The sequence below is a fragment of the Polyodon spathula genome, chromosome 6 (assembly GCF_017654505.1).
Source record: "Polyodon spathula isolate WHYD16114869_AA chromosome 6, ASM1765450v1, whole genome shotgun sequence".
In the NCBI taxonomy this organism is placed as follows: domain Eukaryota; kingdom Metazoa; phylum Chordata; class Actinopteri; order Acipenseriformes; family Polyodontidae; genus Polyodon; species Polyodon spathula.
In genome coordinates this window covers 1,272,001-1,290,265 of record NC_054539.1, presented here as the reverse complement: position 1 = coordinate 1,290,265, position 18,265 = coordinate 1,272,001, and the positions used below count along the sequence as shown (strand labels likewise).

The following is an 18,265-nucleotide window of genomic DNA, read 5'->3' as shown; positions in this document are numbered from 1 at the left end:
TAGGAGGCTAATAAAGACTCCCGTAGTGTAAAACCTGGAATGGGTGAAACTGCTATGCAATAGGAGTCTTATTTCCCCCCCCTGCTCTGGTTCTGCTCTATAGTTACTGTATAGTCCTCCTCCCCTAACCTGGCTTGCTTACCCCGAAGCTGCCTCTGGAGCGTCTTGATCTCCTCAGTCTGCCGCTGGTTGATCGTGCGCAAGTTCTCGTTCTCGAGCTCCAGCTGGTGGGGACACACCCAAAGGGGGCAGGATATTGACGTACTTTACATTGAAAAAAACGAGTCTAAATACCGTTCAAAAGACTGCAGTCTAAAGTAGATTTTCAAAGTGTTCATTCCAGTCTGTAAAACACCTGTTCCTTTAACAAAACCCAAACCAAAACATCAGTCTTAGAAGTAACAGAATCCCCAGGGTCTCAGTAAATTACAGATTTCACTAAAAATTAAAAAATGTGCTCCTCTATATTCTGTGGTGGCTTTGTGAAAATTATTGTCACATGCAAGGGATAAAACATGTAGAATTCAAAATAAAAGCTAAATTGAAAGTGAAATTAGCAAATCACATTTTTACATATTTATTTCAAACAACATAACTTGTCTACGTAAATTCAAATTGAAAAACTTCCATACATAAAACTTCCATACAATGCATAAAACACAACATATTTTTTATGAACATTTCAAAAGCAAAGGATGCCCTATATGCTCTAAATGTGAATAGTTCCAGTGCTACTTACTGGCTGGGACCCTACTGTACCTCATGCAGCTTCAGTGTCACCCCATTACCCCAGAACAGATCCCCCTGGCCCTTACTGTCTGGGACCCTACTGTACCTCATGCAGCTTCAGTGTCACCCCATTACCCCAGACCAGATCCCCCTGGCCCTTACTGGCTGGGACCCTACTGTACCTCATGCAGCTTCAGTGTCACCCCATTACCCCAGACCAGATCCCCCTGGCCCTTACTGGCTGGGACCCTACTGTACCTCATGCAGCTTCAGTGTCACCCCATTACCCCAGACCAGATCCCCCTAGCCCTTACTGGCTGGGACCCTACTGTACCTCATGCAGCTTCAGTGTCACCCCATTACCCCAGACCAGATCCCCCTGGCCCTTACTGGCTGGGACCCTACTGTACCTCATGCAGCTTCAGTGTCACCCCATTACCCCAGACCAGATCCCCCTGGCCCTTACTGGCTGGGACCCTACTGTACCTCATGCAGCTTCAGTGTCACCCCATTACCCCAGACCAGATCCCCCTGGCCCTTACTGGCTGGGACCCTACTGTACCTCATGCAGCTTCAGTGTCACCCCATTACCCCAGAACAGATCCCCCTGGCCCTTACTGGCTGGGACCCTACCGTACCTCATGCAGCTTCAGTGTCACCCACTCCTTGATTTTTGTTGCTTTCTCTTCTACAATCTTGGCTTCTTGAAATCTCATTTGGTTCTGAAATAAAGCAGAATCAGTTAGCTTCACTAACCCTCAAACCCAACCTACGTGATTACCCTTAGAAAAGTTTACCACATATTTTTGCACGGTAGTTTTGCAGTTTCCCCATGCTTTTCTCATGGCTATACTATGCATTTCCCATGGTTTACCCTGGTTTACCATGTTTATTACTATGCTTTACCTTACCTCTGTGTGCTTTACAATGCTTGCCTATGCTTCACCATGCTTTCACTGTGCTGTATTGCCCTGTGCTGTGCTTTTGCTATGGGATGCTGTTACAAGGGTAAGTAAGCAGGGTGTCCTGATCCTCTGTACTGCACCTGCTCGTCCAGCTGCTGCTCCAGCCCCTGGATGATGTCATCCTTCTCCTGCACCAGGGTCTCCAGGTCCTGGCTCCTCTTATACAGCCGAGTCTCTGACTCGCTGGTTTGAATGTTGGCTGCCTTCAGCTTCTCCTCCATCACCTGGACCTGGCAAAGTGGACAGAGAATCAGCCTCTGATAGCAGCCACCAGAGAATCAGAGGTGAGCTGAGGGGGGTGGGGGGGTGGATGGGGGGGTACTGGAATCCAAGATCAGTGCTAATCGAGTTTTGTGAAAGCAGCTGCTAGTCTTGGATTTTATGGTTTGCTAACATTATACACAGGACTGGTTTCTGCAGTCCCTGATTTAACATGCATGTACATTTAAAACTAAAAGGACACTCTGAATCAGAGCTGGCCCTCGAATCCCCCTTCTGCACTGAACTGGTTAGAGTGTTTGAATCTGCACTCAACACTGACTGTAATTCTGTATCTATACTGTGAAGCAGCACCAGCCAGTTTCTCTGTGTGACTGTGAAAACATGTGCCCTGCCAGGGTACACCATTCCAACAACTAGCTCTGAATCGCTAGCTGTCACCAACCAGACAGAGACACCCATCAACAGGACTGACTGAAAAACTACTGGATAGAATTCAACAAAACCAGGGTGTGATACAATCGAAAACACCAAAATAATACAAATAATAACAAAAACAGCTGGATAGAGCACAACAAAACCAGGGTTTAAAACAATCGAAAACACCACAATAATACAAATAATAATAAAAACTACCTTGCACTCCCTTAGAAAAGTTTATAACAGTATTTTTGCATGATATTTTTGCATAGTATTTTTGCAGTGTTACCATGTTTTTCACATGCTTATATTATACACTTACCATAGTTTATCCTGGTTTACCATGTTTATTAATATGCTTTACCACAGCTCCATATTCTTTACAATGTTTACCAATGTTTCCCATGCTTTCGCTATACTTTATTACACTTTGCTAGGCTTTTACTTTATGAAACTTGTACTTATCTATTTATTTGTGTGCTTGTTTGTTTTTTAAGCAATCTGTGCTATTAATTTAAACTAAAGTTTAAATGATATAAATCCAGCTTTACTGTTGTAAAATGACAATTAAAAACTCACACACTGAAAGAGACAGAGAGGTGTCCTGGGTTACTCTGGACTCTACTGATGCATTTTTCCAATGAACAAAAAAAAAATTAAAAATAAAGTATTTTTGTGTAATATCGCAGTGAACTGCACATTTGCTTGCTGTTACATTTCTGAATGAATGCAGTTATATGAAAGTTAGTTTATGCCAAATCCCAGGTGAAACCTACCCTACTCAATCAGTAACAGTACAGCTACCATTTTTGCTAGGGGAGGGTCCTGCACTGCGTACCTGCTGACTGGCCTTCTCAGCTCTCCGATCAGCATCCAGAACCTGCCTCTCCAGCTGCTGCATCTGCAGAGAGCAAACAGACACGTCACTGTGCAGATCCTTTACATACACACGCAACACGCTGTCACCCTCTTCACAGTACATACAGGATTATGCACTAATAAGCCTGCAGTCAATCAAAGGCTTCTGGAAATCCAATAAACCACGAGAGTGAAGCTCAAGTTTTTTATTCATGTTCCAGAACCTAAAGATAAAAACACAGCCTAGTATGTACACATGGGTGGGTGGACTTGTAAAAATATAATATTAACATTGCAGCACATTTTAATAAGAAACTATTTCAGACGTCGTGAAAAGATGCAAGCTGATTTCAAACATCTGGTGAACTTGAATTGGTTAAACACATGCGGTTCAGTAATGAGACTGATTTCGCTTATGTTTATTAACTACAGGAAGCACATGCTGTCCTATTATCTTACAGTTGTGGGCTGACAGCTGCAAGATAATAAGACTGCAAACTATTACAGTTTTTACAGATGTAAACATTTACTACTAATAACAATACACATTACAGCAGTGTGTGTGTGTGTGTGTGTGTGTGTGTGTGTGTGTGTGTGTGTGTGTGTGTGTGTGTGTGTGTGTGGTGTGTGTGTGCAGTGTAGTGTGTGTGTGTGTGTGTGTTTGTGTGTGTGTACAGTGTCACATGCACTGTATTCTCAATGATAAATCTGTACAGTGTTACATGCACTGCATTCTCAATGTTAAATCTGTACAGTGTCACATGCACTGTATTCTCAATGATAAATCTGTACAGTGTTACATGCACTGTATTCTCAATGGTAAATCTGTACAGTGTTACATGCACTGTATTCTCAATGATAAATCTGTACAGTGTCACATGCACTGCATTCTCAATGATAAATCTGTACAGTGTTACATGCACTGTATTCTCAATGTTAAATCTGTACAGTGTTACATGCACTGCATTCTCAATGATAAATCTGTACAGTGTTACATGCACTGTATTCTCAATGATAAATCTGTACAGTGTTACATGCACTGCATTCTCAATGTTAAATCTGTACAGTGTTACATGCACTGCATTCTCAATGTTAAATCTGTACAGTGTTACATGCACTGCATTCTCAATGTTAAATCTGTACAGTGTTACATGCACTGTATTCTCAATGATAAATCTGTACAGTGTTACATGCACTGCATTCTCAATGATAAATCTGTACAGTGTTACATGCACTGCATTCTCAATGTTAAATCTGTACAGTGTTACATGCACTGCATTCTCAATGATAAATCTGTACAGTGTTACATGCACTGCATTCTCAATGATAAATCTGTACAGTGTTACATGCACTGCATTCTCAATGATAAATCTGTACAGTGTTACATGCACTGCATTCTCAATGATAAATCTGTACAGTGTTACATGCACTGTATTCTCAATGTTAAATCTGTACAGTGTTACATGCACTGCATTCTCAATGATAAATCTGTACAGTGTTACATGCACTGTATTCTCAATGATAAATCTGTACAGTGTTACATGCACTGCATTCTCAATGATAAATCTGTACAGTGTTACATGCACTGCATTCTCAATGTTAAATCTGTACAGTGTTACATGCACTGCATTCTCAATGTTAAATCTGTACAGTGTTACATGCACTGCATTCTCAATGTTAAATCTGTACAGTGTTACATGCACTGTATTCTCAATGTTAAATCTGTACAGTGTTACATGCACTGTATTCTCAATGTTAAATCTGTACAGTGTTACATGCACTGTATTCTCAATGTTAAATCTGTACAGTGTCACATGCACTGTATTCTCAATGATAAATCTGTACAGTGTTACATGCACTGTATTCTCAATGGTAAATCTGTACAGTGTTACATGCACTGTATTCTCAATGATAAATCTGTACAGTGTCACATGCACTGCATTCTCAATGATAAATCTGTACAGTGTTACATGCACTGTATTCTCAATGTTAAATCTGTACAGTGTTACATGCACTGTATTCTCAATGATAAATCTGTACAGTGTTACATGCACTGTATTCTCAATGTTAAATCTGTACAGTGTTACATGCACTGTATTCTCAATGATAAATCTGTACAGTGTTACATGCACTGTATTCTCAATGTTAAATCTGTACAGTGTTACATGCACTGTATTCTCAATGTTAAATCTGTACAGTGTTACATGCACTGTATTCTCAATGTTAAATCTGTACAGTGTTACATGCACTGTATTCTCAATGGTAAATCTGTACAGTGTTACATGCACTGTATTCTCAATGTTAAATCTGTACAGTGTTACATGCACTGCATTCTCAATGATAAATCTGTACAGTGTTACATGCACTGTATTCTCAATGATAAATCTGTACAGTGTTACATGCACTGCATTCTCAATGATAAATCTGTACAGTGTTACATGCACTGCATTCTCAATGATAAATCTGTACAGTGTTACATGCACTGTATTCTCAATGATAAATCTGTACAGTGTTACATGCACTGTATTCTCAATGTTAAATCTGTACAGTGTTACATGCACTGCATTCTCAATGATAAATCTGTACAGTGTTACATGCACTGTATTCTCAATGATAAATCTGTACAGTGTTACATGCACTGCATTCTCAATGATAAATCTGTACAGTGTTACATGCACTGCATTCTCAATGATAAATCTGTACAGTGTTACATGCACTGCATTCTCAATGATAAATCTGTACAGTGTTACATGCACTGTATTCTCAATGATAAATCTGTACAGTGTTACATGCACTGTATTCTCAATGGTAAATCTGTACAGTGTTACATGCACTGTATTCTCAATGATAAATCTGTACAGTGTTACATGCACTGTATTCTCAATGGTAAATCTGTACAGTGTTACATGCATTACATTCTCAATGGTAAATCTCCTCGATACACTGTGTAAAGCATGTGTTGTGATGTTGTTTTGACGCTTGCCTATGACAAACACACTGTAATTGATTGTGGTTAGTGATGTTTCTTTGTAAAACACACCGACACAGTGAGTGAGATGCACTTTCAGTATTAGAAAAAAGCCACAAACGTTCCCCCTCCCTTGAAATTTGCTTGCTACATCATCGCACTATCAGCAAACTAGGATGTGCAGCAGTAGGGGGTTATTACATATAAGTTATTATGTACAGTCATACTGTGAGGGACTTCATCATTTTAAAATCCTATCTGCAGGCTCTGCTTTAGCTCAGGAAGTTATAATAAGCTGGTGTTTACCACAGTAAAAGCATAGCAGAGTGTGATAAAGCTCAGTGAAAGCATGATAAAGCATAGGTAAGCATTGTAAAGAACAGTGAGATATAATAAAGCATATCAATAAACATACAAACCAGGGTAAACTAGTACAACCAAGGGGAAAGCATTGGCAAACTGCACAAATACTGTGGAAAAATACTGTGAGAAACTTTCGTAAGAGGATGCACTGTAAGATCCAATTCAGTGGCTGATTGCATGCACAGCTTCTCCACTCCACAGCGAAGGGGGGGGGGTATTGGGGCAGCACTGCATCCTGCCACACTGAGCCAGCACTGGCAATCCCAAGGCCTGGGAGCCGGAAGCCAGGATGGGAGGGTGTAGTGTGATGCTGTCCTTGCTCCCTCTGCTCAATAATGCAACCATATTTATCCAACTGCCCTGGTAATGGAGGTGCTAGGTTACTTTGCTGGAATAAGACTACTGCAGGTCGTGCTAATGGAGCTAAATCAGCTGTATTAGTTTAATAGGAGTGCCAGGCTGAGTAACTCCCCACAGACTCTTTGAAAACTGAAATGCTGTTTTCCACTCTGAGACACATGAATCGCTGGCAGGGTTCTGAACACATGATGCAACGCAAGGAAACGCTACTTTCATGGAAAGACTGGGTTAGCACTTCTGGCAGGAGTCTGCTGCAGATTGGCCCCACACAGGCTTCTGAAAACACCACTACAGATCACTGTCTGCACTCGCAGAACACCATCTCCTTTCCTTTCGGCTCTTTGCTTCTTATTAAACATCTTTTGGAACAGTGTTTGAAAGGCTGGGCACAAACAGGGAACACCGTACACCACAATGCAAAAGAGCCGGGATCGTCTGCTTTCATGATTATAGAGCTTTTAACCTCATCTCATCTCACCGACAGAGGACAGAATCCATAACGGCAGTGCATCACGCAACACTGCCCTTACATATGCAAACATTTAACACAGAATAACGAGAGTTGACTGTATTAACAATACAGCGCTCCACATGACAAGCTGCTGCTCCTGCTTCCTTGTACCTGATCAATTCACACTCACTCTCAGAGCTCCAGCTGCAATCAGACCATGTGATCTACCGGCAACAGTTTATCTAGAGTGGGATTCAAAATATGTTAAACCTTGAATTAATACAATTAATAAAACAAGAAAACAAGTGAAGAGCTAACATAATCTCAACAGTAAATAAATAGAGGAGCAGTAATAATAGTGATGGTTAACAGGTTATCTTCCTTTACATACTCATCTCTAGCACCAGCATGTGTGTGTCTTACTGAAAAACACCAGGAAGTAAAGAGAGGGGCTCATGGAGAATGCTGGTGCCAGCGGAGAAAGCTGCGTTCAAACGCAGTTAGCTGGCTTGGTGGGTCTAATGGTATCACCTGTTCCTCACATGTCTTCTGATCTTACTGCATGGAGTAAAAGATTCACTACCGTTCACTGCAGCTGTAAACAATGCCAGCCCACTGCTCTCAGCTGCAACTGGAAACAAAGCACTTGAGTCTGGTCATGATTCTTGACATGAGAATAAGAGAGGCTGGCTTTGCCAGAGAACTCCAAGGTGTTTGGGGTCAGTCCAAGGAACAGCGCAGGGCTGCTGTTTCTCTTGAAGCCCTACCAACACCTCTCATTTATGCCATGGAATCTTAAAGCTGCATTCTTTCTCCATGTGACATGACAGCGTCACTAGCCAGGCTTTTAGGACCATGTAAAAATAACCAACCACATAAACAAAACAGAATAAAACGCATTGACAAAATAAACAGCACAAGGGCACAAAAAAAAGGTGAACAAAAACCTCATACTATATATATATAATGTTGCTCCTTCAGATCTCTGGTCATGAGGGGCTCCCGAGTGGTGCATCCAGTAAAGGCGCTCCACGTGGATGTGCCCTATAGCCTGGAGATCGCAAGTTCAAATTCATGTCACTGCCGATCGTGATCGGGAGTTCCTAGGGTGTGGAGCACAATTGGCCGAGCACCGTCCGGGTGGGGGGAGGGCTAGGTCGGCCAGGGTGTCCTTGGCTCACCGCGCACCAGCGACCCCTGTAGACTGGCCAGGCGCCTGCGGGCTTGCCTGTAAGCTGCCCAGAGCTGCGTTGTCCTCTGACGCTGTAGCTCTGGGTGGCTGCATGGTGAGTCTGCAGTGTGTAAAGATGCAGGCGGCTACCGGCACTCGCTTCGGAGGACAGAGTGTGTTCGTCTTCACCACTCCCGAGTCAGCACAGGGGTGGTAGGGGTGAGCTGAGTCTAAAAATAATTGGACACGACTAAATGGGGGAGAAAATAATAAGAAATAATAATTGGCGACGACTGAATTAAAAAAAAAAATTTAAAAAAAGAACTCTGGTCATCAGTCAGGGTTCCTTCCTGAACAGCTCAATTCTGGACATTTTCAATAACTGCTCTGTAGGAAGAACTGAGGTAGGGTGGGTGTTGTATTAACAGCACCTTACTGGCACTTGTAGCAGGATTCAGCAGTTTGGAGAAACATTTAAAAAAGCACCACATACATCTGGTGAGGTGCTCACGCCAGCCTTACTGTGAAAGGTCAGACTGCACCAGGACTGTTTCATCTGTTTCAGGCTGAGATCACAATATGAGCTAATGTGTATGCTCTGCCAGCACTGCGCTATACTGGAACAGCTCCCAATTCATTTCATTTCTTTATTGTCCATCTGAATGCAGGTCAATGTAAACCTTTTACAGAAAAAACAACCACTGTACATATCCCTAAACCCAACAGCAGGGCCAGGGTCTCATGGATAAACAGTAAGGGCTAATCCCCCAATCAATGAACATATTTGCCAGATCAGTCTCCAGGACCCCAGTAGTCTCAGGCACACACTCTGTGAAACAAACAGGCAGCAGAAGAATGATTTTACAAGCTCTAATTCTAAATGATAAGGAGGACGTTTGTATAGGAATGGTACAGTGAGCGGAGTGCAACCGATAAGGAGACTTGCCCCCCCCCCCCCCTCCAGGCTCCCTGCCAGACTGTGGGGCCAGCCAGCCGGACAGGGCAGTGCCCGACAGGGCTTGCTCTGCTGCTATTAGCTCCCTAATGAGCCCCGGCACAAAGCTGCTGCAACCTCCTGGCCCTGCAGTGCTGTCTTCATGCTTCACACTCTCCTCCTGTGTCTTTTTCTCAGATCTTGCAATGCTGTGTAGGGGCTCAGGGAGTTTGCAGGAGGGCAATCGACATCATGCAACTGATGGGGGTGATGCTGTGCAAAGTATAGCAGATTTCATGATATATACATACCGTACGCCTGTTTTTCTCATATTTAGTGAGTGCAGCTGCCCGGTGCGGGTGGAGCCTCCTTATCTAGTTACCAAGCCCACGCTGGTCCGATTGCAGCCGGATTCATTCCTCTCTGCCCCATTCCAGAGATTCCTGCGAAACCTCTCCCCCACAGCAGAGCTGCACAATGCCTCCCTCTGTGACTTGACGAGGCTCAGATCAGGACTCCCTTACTCTCTCAGACACACACACTGCTGCAGCCTCACACAGGGTACTTTCATTTCCACTGGGTTTGAAGCCCTGGTGTTTCCTCTTTTTACTGTTTATTAACTTTTCATTTCAGCGCTGGTCATTGAATGGTGACTGAGACGGAAAGCTTTAGCAAGGGGAGAGGTGAAGAGAGCAATGTGAGAAATGAATATGGAAAAAACCTTGGTGTGTATTTTATAGAGGTGTGCAAAGGTCGTAAATTTAATTTATTGTTCTTAGAAATCAAAGTTTAAGGGCTTGTGCTAGGGTTCCTTCAGGGTAGTACCCCAGTGGTATTTTTCAGTTTTAAGCAAGCGCTGAATAGAATAGTGTCCCTGGTGTGAATAGCAGAGTGCCTGCCCGGTGCGGGTGGAGCCTCCCTTCTAACCAAGCCCACGCTGGTCCGATTGCAGCCGGATTCATTCCTCTCTGCCCCATTCCAGAGATTCCTGCGAAACCTCTCCCCCACAGCAGAGCTGCACAATGCCTCCCTCTGTGACTTGACGAGGCTCAGATCAGGACTCCCTTACTCTCTCAGACACACACACTGCTGCAGCCTCACACAGGGTACTTTCATTTCCACTGGGTTTGAAGCCCTGGTGTTTCCTCTTTTTACTGTTTATTAACTTTTCATTTCAGCGCTGGTCATTGAATGGTGACTGAGACGGAGTAAAGAGAACTACAGGAGAGAAATGAATATGGAAAAAACCTTGGTGTGTATTTTATAGAGGTGTGCAGATTCTTGTACTCGTGCTCAGAGTTGCCTATCGACAGGAATAAATCCATGCACTAATGCCGTTCTGCCTTACCAATCAACACATCAATTAATGCATTTATTTATTGTATATATACAGCAGTTCAGCAGTGTGCTCATGTATTAGAGCACCCCATTGCTTCTGTAGTTCAGCAGTGTGCTCATGTATTAGAGCACCCCATTGCTTCTGTAGTTCAGCAGTGTGCTCATGTATTAGAGCACCCCATTGCTTCTGTAGTTCAGCAGTGTGCACATGTATTAGAGCACCCCATTGCTTCTGTAGTTCAGCAGTGTGCTCATGTATTAGAACACCCCATTGCTTCTGTAGTTCAGCAGTGTGCTCATGTATTAGAGCACCCCATTGCTTCTGTAGTTCAGCAGTGTGCACATGTATTAGAACACCCCATTGCTTCTGTAGTTCAGCAGTGTGCACATGTATTAGAACACCCCATTGCTTCTGTAGTTCAGCAGTGTGCACATGTATTAGAACACCCCATTGCTTCTGTAGTTCAGCAGTGTGCTCATGTATTAGAGCACCCCATTGCTTCTGTAGTTCAGCAGTGTGCACATGTATTAGAACACCCCATTGCTTCTGTAGTTCAGCAGTGTGCACATGTATTAGAACACCCCATTGCTTCTGTAGTTCAGCAGTGTGCTCATGTATTAGAGCACCCCATTGCTTCTGTAGTTCAGCAGTGTGCTCATGTATTAGAGCACCCCATTGCTTCTGCAGTACAGCAGTGTGCTCATGTATTAGAACACCCCATTGCTTCTGAAGCTTTGATTTGTTGCGTGATGAAATCCAACCACTGGAACAGAAATCTTGAAAAATCGTCAGAATAGGCAAATTAGTTATTGTCCAATTTCACTGACAACTTTAATAGTTCACGCATGCAATTCATTTAAAATAGTAAGAGAAAAGGAACACATAGCCACAAATGGTAAAATGCAGGAGACTTTTTAGAAATTGTTTAAGATGCCTAATTAAAGCACAAAGGGGTCTATTCATAAAGGGTTAACGCCTGTTGAAATGAGAAAACAGGAGTACGTTATTTAACGACAGTTGCTATTCATAAGAGATAATTGAGATGCGTTGTTGAGCCCCAATGATTTTTGTCTATGAAGGCATGTTTGTAACGAATTGAGATAAAGCTTAACGCTTTATCTTAAAGCTTGAAGCTTGACCTCATTAGCATAAAGTTTTCATCGGTCCTGAGAGTCAACCAGCTATTCATAAGAGTAAACAACATCAAAATACTGTTGACAACTTGGAGTCATTAAAAGCTGGGTGAGGTGGAGTCTAAACTGACAATAGCACCAAAATTACATTGTCAAAAAAGTTATCTGATCGTATTTAACAAACCCTGCCCAATAAAAAAATAAAAAAAACAGATCCAAACTGTTACAGTTTTTATTTGTTTTTATTAAACTGTGTTCGTATAAATGTTGATGCCCTCGTGATTAACGCTGCCTAATATATATTTTTTTAAGTAATGCTGTATCTGTGTTAAGCTGAAATAATAACTGAAATCATTGATTTACAAGTGTTTTTCATTTAATTGCGTATGTCCTGCAAAGCAAAGGAACATTAACAATTATTAAGGTAATTTAAATAACCTGAACATGATCACATCCTCCAGTATAGAAATCACATATCATACAGGCACGCTGTTAATAACACGATGCTGCATCCTCCAGTATATAAATCACATATCATACAGCCACGCTGTTAATAACACGATGCTGCATCCTCCAGTATATAAATCACATATCATACAGGCACGCTGTTAATAACACGATGCTGCATCCTCCAGTATACAAATCACATATCATACAGGCACGCTGTTAATAACACGATGCTGCATCCTCCAGTATATAAATCACATATCATACAGGCACGCTGTTAATAACACGATGCTGCATCCTCCAGTATACAAATCACATATCATACAGGCACGCTGTTAATAACACGATGCTGCATCCTCCAGTATACAAATCACATATCATACAGGCACGCTGTTAATAACACGATGCTGCATCCTCCAGTATACAAATCACATATCATACAGGCACGCTGTTAATAACACGATGCTGCATCCTCCAGTATATAAATCACATATCATACAGGCACGCTGTTAATAACACGATGCTGTATATAAATCACATATCATACAGGCATCCTCCAGCATCCTCCAGTATATAAATCACATATCATACAGGCACGCTGTTAATAACACGATGCTGCATCCTCCAGTATATAAATCACATATCATACAGCCACGCTGTTAATAACACGATGCTGCATCCTCCAGTATATAAATCACATATCATACAGGCACGCTGTTAATAACACGATGCTGCATCCTCCAGTATACAAATCACATATCATACAGGCACGCTGTTAATAACACGATGCTGCATCCTCCAGTATACAAATCACATATCATACAGGCACGCTGTTAATAACACGATGCTGCATCCTCCAGTATACAAATCACATATCATACAGGCACGCTGTTAATAACACGATGCTGCATCCTCCAGTATATAAATCACATATCATACAGGCACGCTGTTAATAACACGATGCTGCATCCTCCAGTATATAAATCACATAACAGCCACGCTGTTAATAACACGATGCTGCATCCTCCAGTATACAAATCACATATCATACAGCCACGCTGTTAATAACACGATGCTGCATCCTCCAGTATATAAATCACATATCATACAGGCACGCTGTTAATAACACGATGCTGCATCCTCCAGTATATAAATCACATATCATACAGGCACGCTGTTAATAACACGATGCTGCATCCTCCAGTATATAAATCACATATCATACATGCACGCTGTTAATAACACGATGCTGCATCCTCCAGTATATAAATCACATACCATATAGGCACGCTGTTAAAAACACGATTGGTGCTGCTGTTGGTAGATTCCATTTGTTTATGTTCGAACAGCTAATGACAGAACTGAGCAAATGTCATCAAAAGGCGTCAGATTTCGATCGTGAATGAATATATACCCATTCATAAATTGCTTAGCGACAGCCAGCGGTCTGCACAGATCATTTTATGAATATCAATATGGACGACTTTCGTTAATTTTAATTGAAATTCGATTAGCTAGGACAGTCGGCAAGTACTTCTATGAATAGACCCTATTGTGGTCTAACATTTTCATACATGAGAGCCTAATATTTCTATATCACTGATTACTGACTGGAAATTGAAATCCAGAGGTTTGCATGCAGGTATATTTATATAGAATGTAAATGACCACTCTTGAGGTGTTCTAATGAATGTGCACACTACAGACGGCTTCCCAGTGCTGTCAACCAGCACAGTGGAATCCTGGTAATGCACACGCCACAGCTACTTTCTGGATGCTGTGCCATGCTCCCAGCTTTACACTATTTACATTCTTCATCTCTGTGGTGCTGGCAGGGGCTCAGGGGTCAGCAGGAGGGCAGCACCAAGCTGACCCTTCAAGAGGCTGACAGGAGACCTTGTAGCACTAACACCTCACCTCTCAGAGACAGCCTGACCTCACCGCGGATCTGTCTGAAAATGAAACTGGAAATGCAAGGGTTACCAGCCGTCCGAATGTAAACCAAAGCCAGGCAACAACCAACAAACTAAATTGGAAGCAAATGTTTCTGAAGTATCTGAGGTTTGATACCACATTTACAAATTAGGGGCTGTTACTTTTAGATCAGAGCTGACAGAGAAAATACACTCAGAAAAGAGGTTCGTTCAAGAACCAGCAGTTTTACGATGGCATAAAAACAAAACCCTTGGATATTTTTTCGTAAAGCAATAAGGGTCTCGTTTATCAGGATCTTTATGCCAAAATGCATTTTGCATTATATTTTTTGAAAGGGGCCAAACTGTTAATCTTATAAAAGCAATGTCAAATAAAGTCAGGCACACTTCTGAGTCATGAGCCACTTTTGAAACATGTCCAGTTGTACATAAAGTCAGTCTGCAAAGTCGTTGGTAAAACTGTTCCTTAGTGTCATAAAAGACAGCTGTTTAGTCTTTAATGTTATAGTAATTGAGGTAACAATTTAATTTAGGGATCTGTTATAAATGGTTATAAACAATAGCAAAAACAAAACTATGGCAAAAGTGTATAATAACTGTACTGGAAAAACAAAGCAACCCCATACAACTGGTGAGACAGACAGACAGGAATAGAAAGACAAACAGACCTGAATCCGTTATAAGCGATTATAAACAATAGTGCAAAAAAAACTATGACAAAAGTGAACAATAATACTCTTATTATTTCTAATCTTATTCTATAATTGTTAATAGCTTAATTAATAACATGTTTATAGATTGTTTATAATCACTTATATTGGATCCCTAAACAAAAGTGTTACCGCAATTGATATCATAAGAGGGAGATGTTTATTATGAACAGAAAGGCTCACAGCATAACGGATAGACGATACCGAATGATCGTTCAGGAGGATGTCCCAGTAAATCATAAGTCCCGACAGGGACAAGTGATTTTGTAAGGACACACTCCTAAGAGGAATAAAAACCATATACCACAAACAATCGTTCAGTATTCTGTTTATACCACAAGTAAGTAAATATATATATATATATAAAATGTATTAGATTGGCCGTAGATGGGGTTTGTGCCCCTTTAAGAGTGTGACCAGAAATAAAAACTTGATTTTTAAAGCGCTTTTGCGCACTTTTATTAATAAATAAATCAAACAACAGGCATAAGCTACGGACAACGAACACAATTGCATTTTACCAATGGCAGTTTTAATACACAGAGATACCGTGACGAGATCCTGAGGCCCATTGTCGTGCCATTCATCCGCCGCCATCACCTCATGTTTCAGCATGATAATGCACGGCCCCATGTCACAAGGATCTGCACACAATTCCTGGAAGCTGAAAATGTCCCAGTTCTTCCATGGCCTGCATACTCACCAGACATGTCACCCATTGAGCATGTTTGGAATGCTCTGGATCGACGTGTACAACAGCGTGTTCCAGTTCCCGCCAAAATCCAGGCCACAATCAACAGCCTGATCAACTCTATGCGAAGGAGATGTGTCGCGCTGCATGAGGCAAATGGTGGTCACACCAGATACTGACTGGTTTTCTGATCCACACCCCTACCCCCCTTTTAAGGTATCTGTGACCAACAGATGCATATCTGTATTCCCAGTCATGTGAAATCCATAGATTAGGGCCTAATGAATTTATTTCAATTGACTGATTTCCTTATATGAACTATAACTCAGTAAAATCTTTGAAAGTGTTGCATGTTGCGTTTAGATTTTTGTTCAGTGTGTGTGTGTGTGTCTATATATATCTATATATATAGCAATACAATGTGTACTGTTTTATATTAACTCAATTAATTCAGGGATTATTTTAAACACACTCTTGTGGTATAACTTTGTGTTTTAACTCTTTAAGCACCACAGACCTGTGTTTTATTTAACACCCTGGAAAGATAAATATTCATGGTTGAAAGAACATTTTTAAATGTTAAAGAAAACTGTACCATTATTCTACTCTCCTCTGCCTCTGCTGAGCTAGTTGCTTCTGTGATTCTGTAATCCCTGTGCACCTCACAGGCTCTCAATTACCTGTTAACCATACGCTTGCTGATGTGGTTTGCTCTCTTTAGACCGTTTTATATTCTTTTAGCATTCCCCTGATTTCTGGTGTGTGGCAACAGATTAATGTACAGTGCACACCTAGTATCATACACCATCACAACCTGAACAACCAATTAAAACCCTCTGTTACCGTAGGTTATGTCACAGTTCAATACAGCTTTTGATTTCAGTAGTGTATGAAATTGAACTAGTTGAATCTGAAGAAGAAACACGTTCCATTAACACAACAATTGGGCAGTCTACTGCAGAAGAGAGCAAATGAAAAAGCAAAACATTTACTGATTTATTTGGGAATCTGAGAAAAAAAGCAAAACAAAGTAAACAGAAGACGTTTCAAGGTATTTTTTTAATTATTATTTGTTCATTTAGCAGTTGCCTTTATCCAAGCTGATTTACAGAGACTAGGGTGTGTGATCTATGCATCAGCTGCAGTCACTTACAACAACGTCTCACCTGAAAGATGGAGCACAAGGAGGTTAAGTGACTCGCTCAGGGTCACACAGTGAGTCAATAAGTGAGCTGGAATTTGAACTGGGGACCTCCTGGTTAGGAGCCCTTTTCTTTAACCACTGGACCACACAGCCTAAAGCTATGCTCTACAAGAGCGAAGATTAGTTTTTTTTAAGTGCAGGAACTCAGAGGTAAACATGCCAAATTCTAAAATAAACAACTCGGCAGGCCCGTCATTTATTACAGTTCTAAATGTTTACCTCCTCGTACACAACACTTAAGCACAAATTATCGCTTAAATACCTAACTACTGAGTCACTGTCCAGGGCATGGCTCCTCTTTATTATTTGAGACTTAGACACGGATTTATGGTAAACAGCTCCTGCAATCCACACTGGCCAGATTCTGATAGGGAGCCCTGTTGATGATGCTGAGACAGTCCTGCTAGGTGAGCTCACAAACCAATCACACCCAAAGCAGAGTAGTCAGTCAGGATGTGAAACCAGCCCGGCCCCTCCACACACCATGTGGAATCTCATTATAATCACTCTGGCTCCCTGTCTCAGAGAGCAGGGATCCCATTACAGTCACTCAGGATCCCTGTTTCAGAATCTGAGCAGGAATCCCATTACAATCACTCAGGCTCTGAGTAGGAATCCCATTACAGTCACTCATGCTCCCTGTTTCAGAATCTGAGCAGGAATCCCATTACAATCACTCAGGCTCTGAGTAAGAATCCCATTACAGTCACTCAGGCTCCCTGTTTCAGAATCTGAGTAGGAATCCCATTACAGTCACTCAGGCTCCCTGTCTCAGAGAGCAGGGATCCCATTACAGTCACTCAGGATCCCTGTTTCAGAATCTGAGCAGGAATCCCATTACAATCACTCAGGCTCTGAGTAGGAATCCCATTACAATCAGTCTGGCTCCCTGTTTCAGAATCTGAGCAGGAATCCCATTACAATCACTCAGGCTCTGAGTAGGAATCCCATTACAGTCATTCAGGCTCCCTGTCTCAGAATCTGAGCAGGAATCCCATTACAATCACTCAGGCTCTGAGTAGGAATCCCATTACAATCACTCTGGCTCCCTGTTTCAGAATCTGAGCAGGAATCCCATTACAATCACTCAGGCTCTGAGTAGGAATCCCATTACAGTCACTCAGGCTCCCTGTCTCAGAGAGCAGGGATCCCATTACAGTCACTCAGGATCCCTGTCTCAGAGAGAAGGGATCCCATTAAAATCACTCAGGATCCCTGTCTCAGAGAGCAGGGATCTCATTACAATCACTTAGACTCCCTGTCTCAGAGAGCTAAATTCAATTTTAACATTGGAAAAAAATGCATCCTTGCAGAGCGAAAGACAGCGAATCCAAATCAGCTGCTGTTTGAAGGTTAAAATTGTGCCCAA

The 18,265-nt window shown here is 41.8% G+C and overlaps 1 protein-coding gene across 1 annotated transcript in view; it reads right to left on the bottom strand.

Annotated features, from left to right (window-relative positions):
* Nucleotides 1-18,265, bottom strand: part of LOC121316621 (pleckstrin homology domain-containing family H member 2-like) — a 65,672-nt gene that overhangs the window by 30,086 nt on the left and 17,321 nt on the right. The window contains exons 3-6 of the mRNA XM_041251662.1: nucleotides 3,172-3,234; nucleotides 1,775-1,924; nucleotides 1,368-1,451; nucleotides 143-224 (exon numbers count right to left, since the gene is read on the bottom strand). Of these exons, the coding sequence (XP_041107596.1) occupies nucleotides 143-224; nucleotides 1,368-1,451; nucleotides 1,775-1,924; nucleotides 3,172-3,234 (379 nt within the window). The remainder of the gene's footprint in view (nucleotides 1-142; nucleotides 225-1,367; nucleotides 1,452-1,774; nucleotides 1,925-3,171; nucleotides 3,235-18,265) is intronic.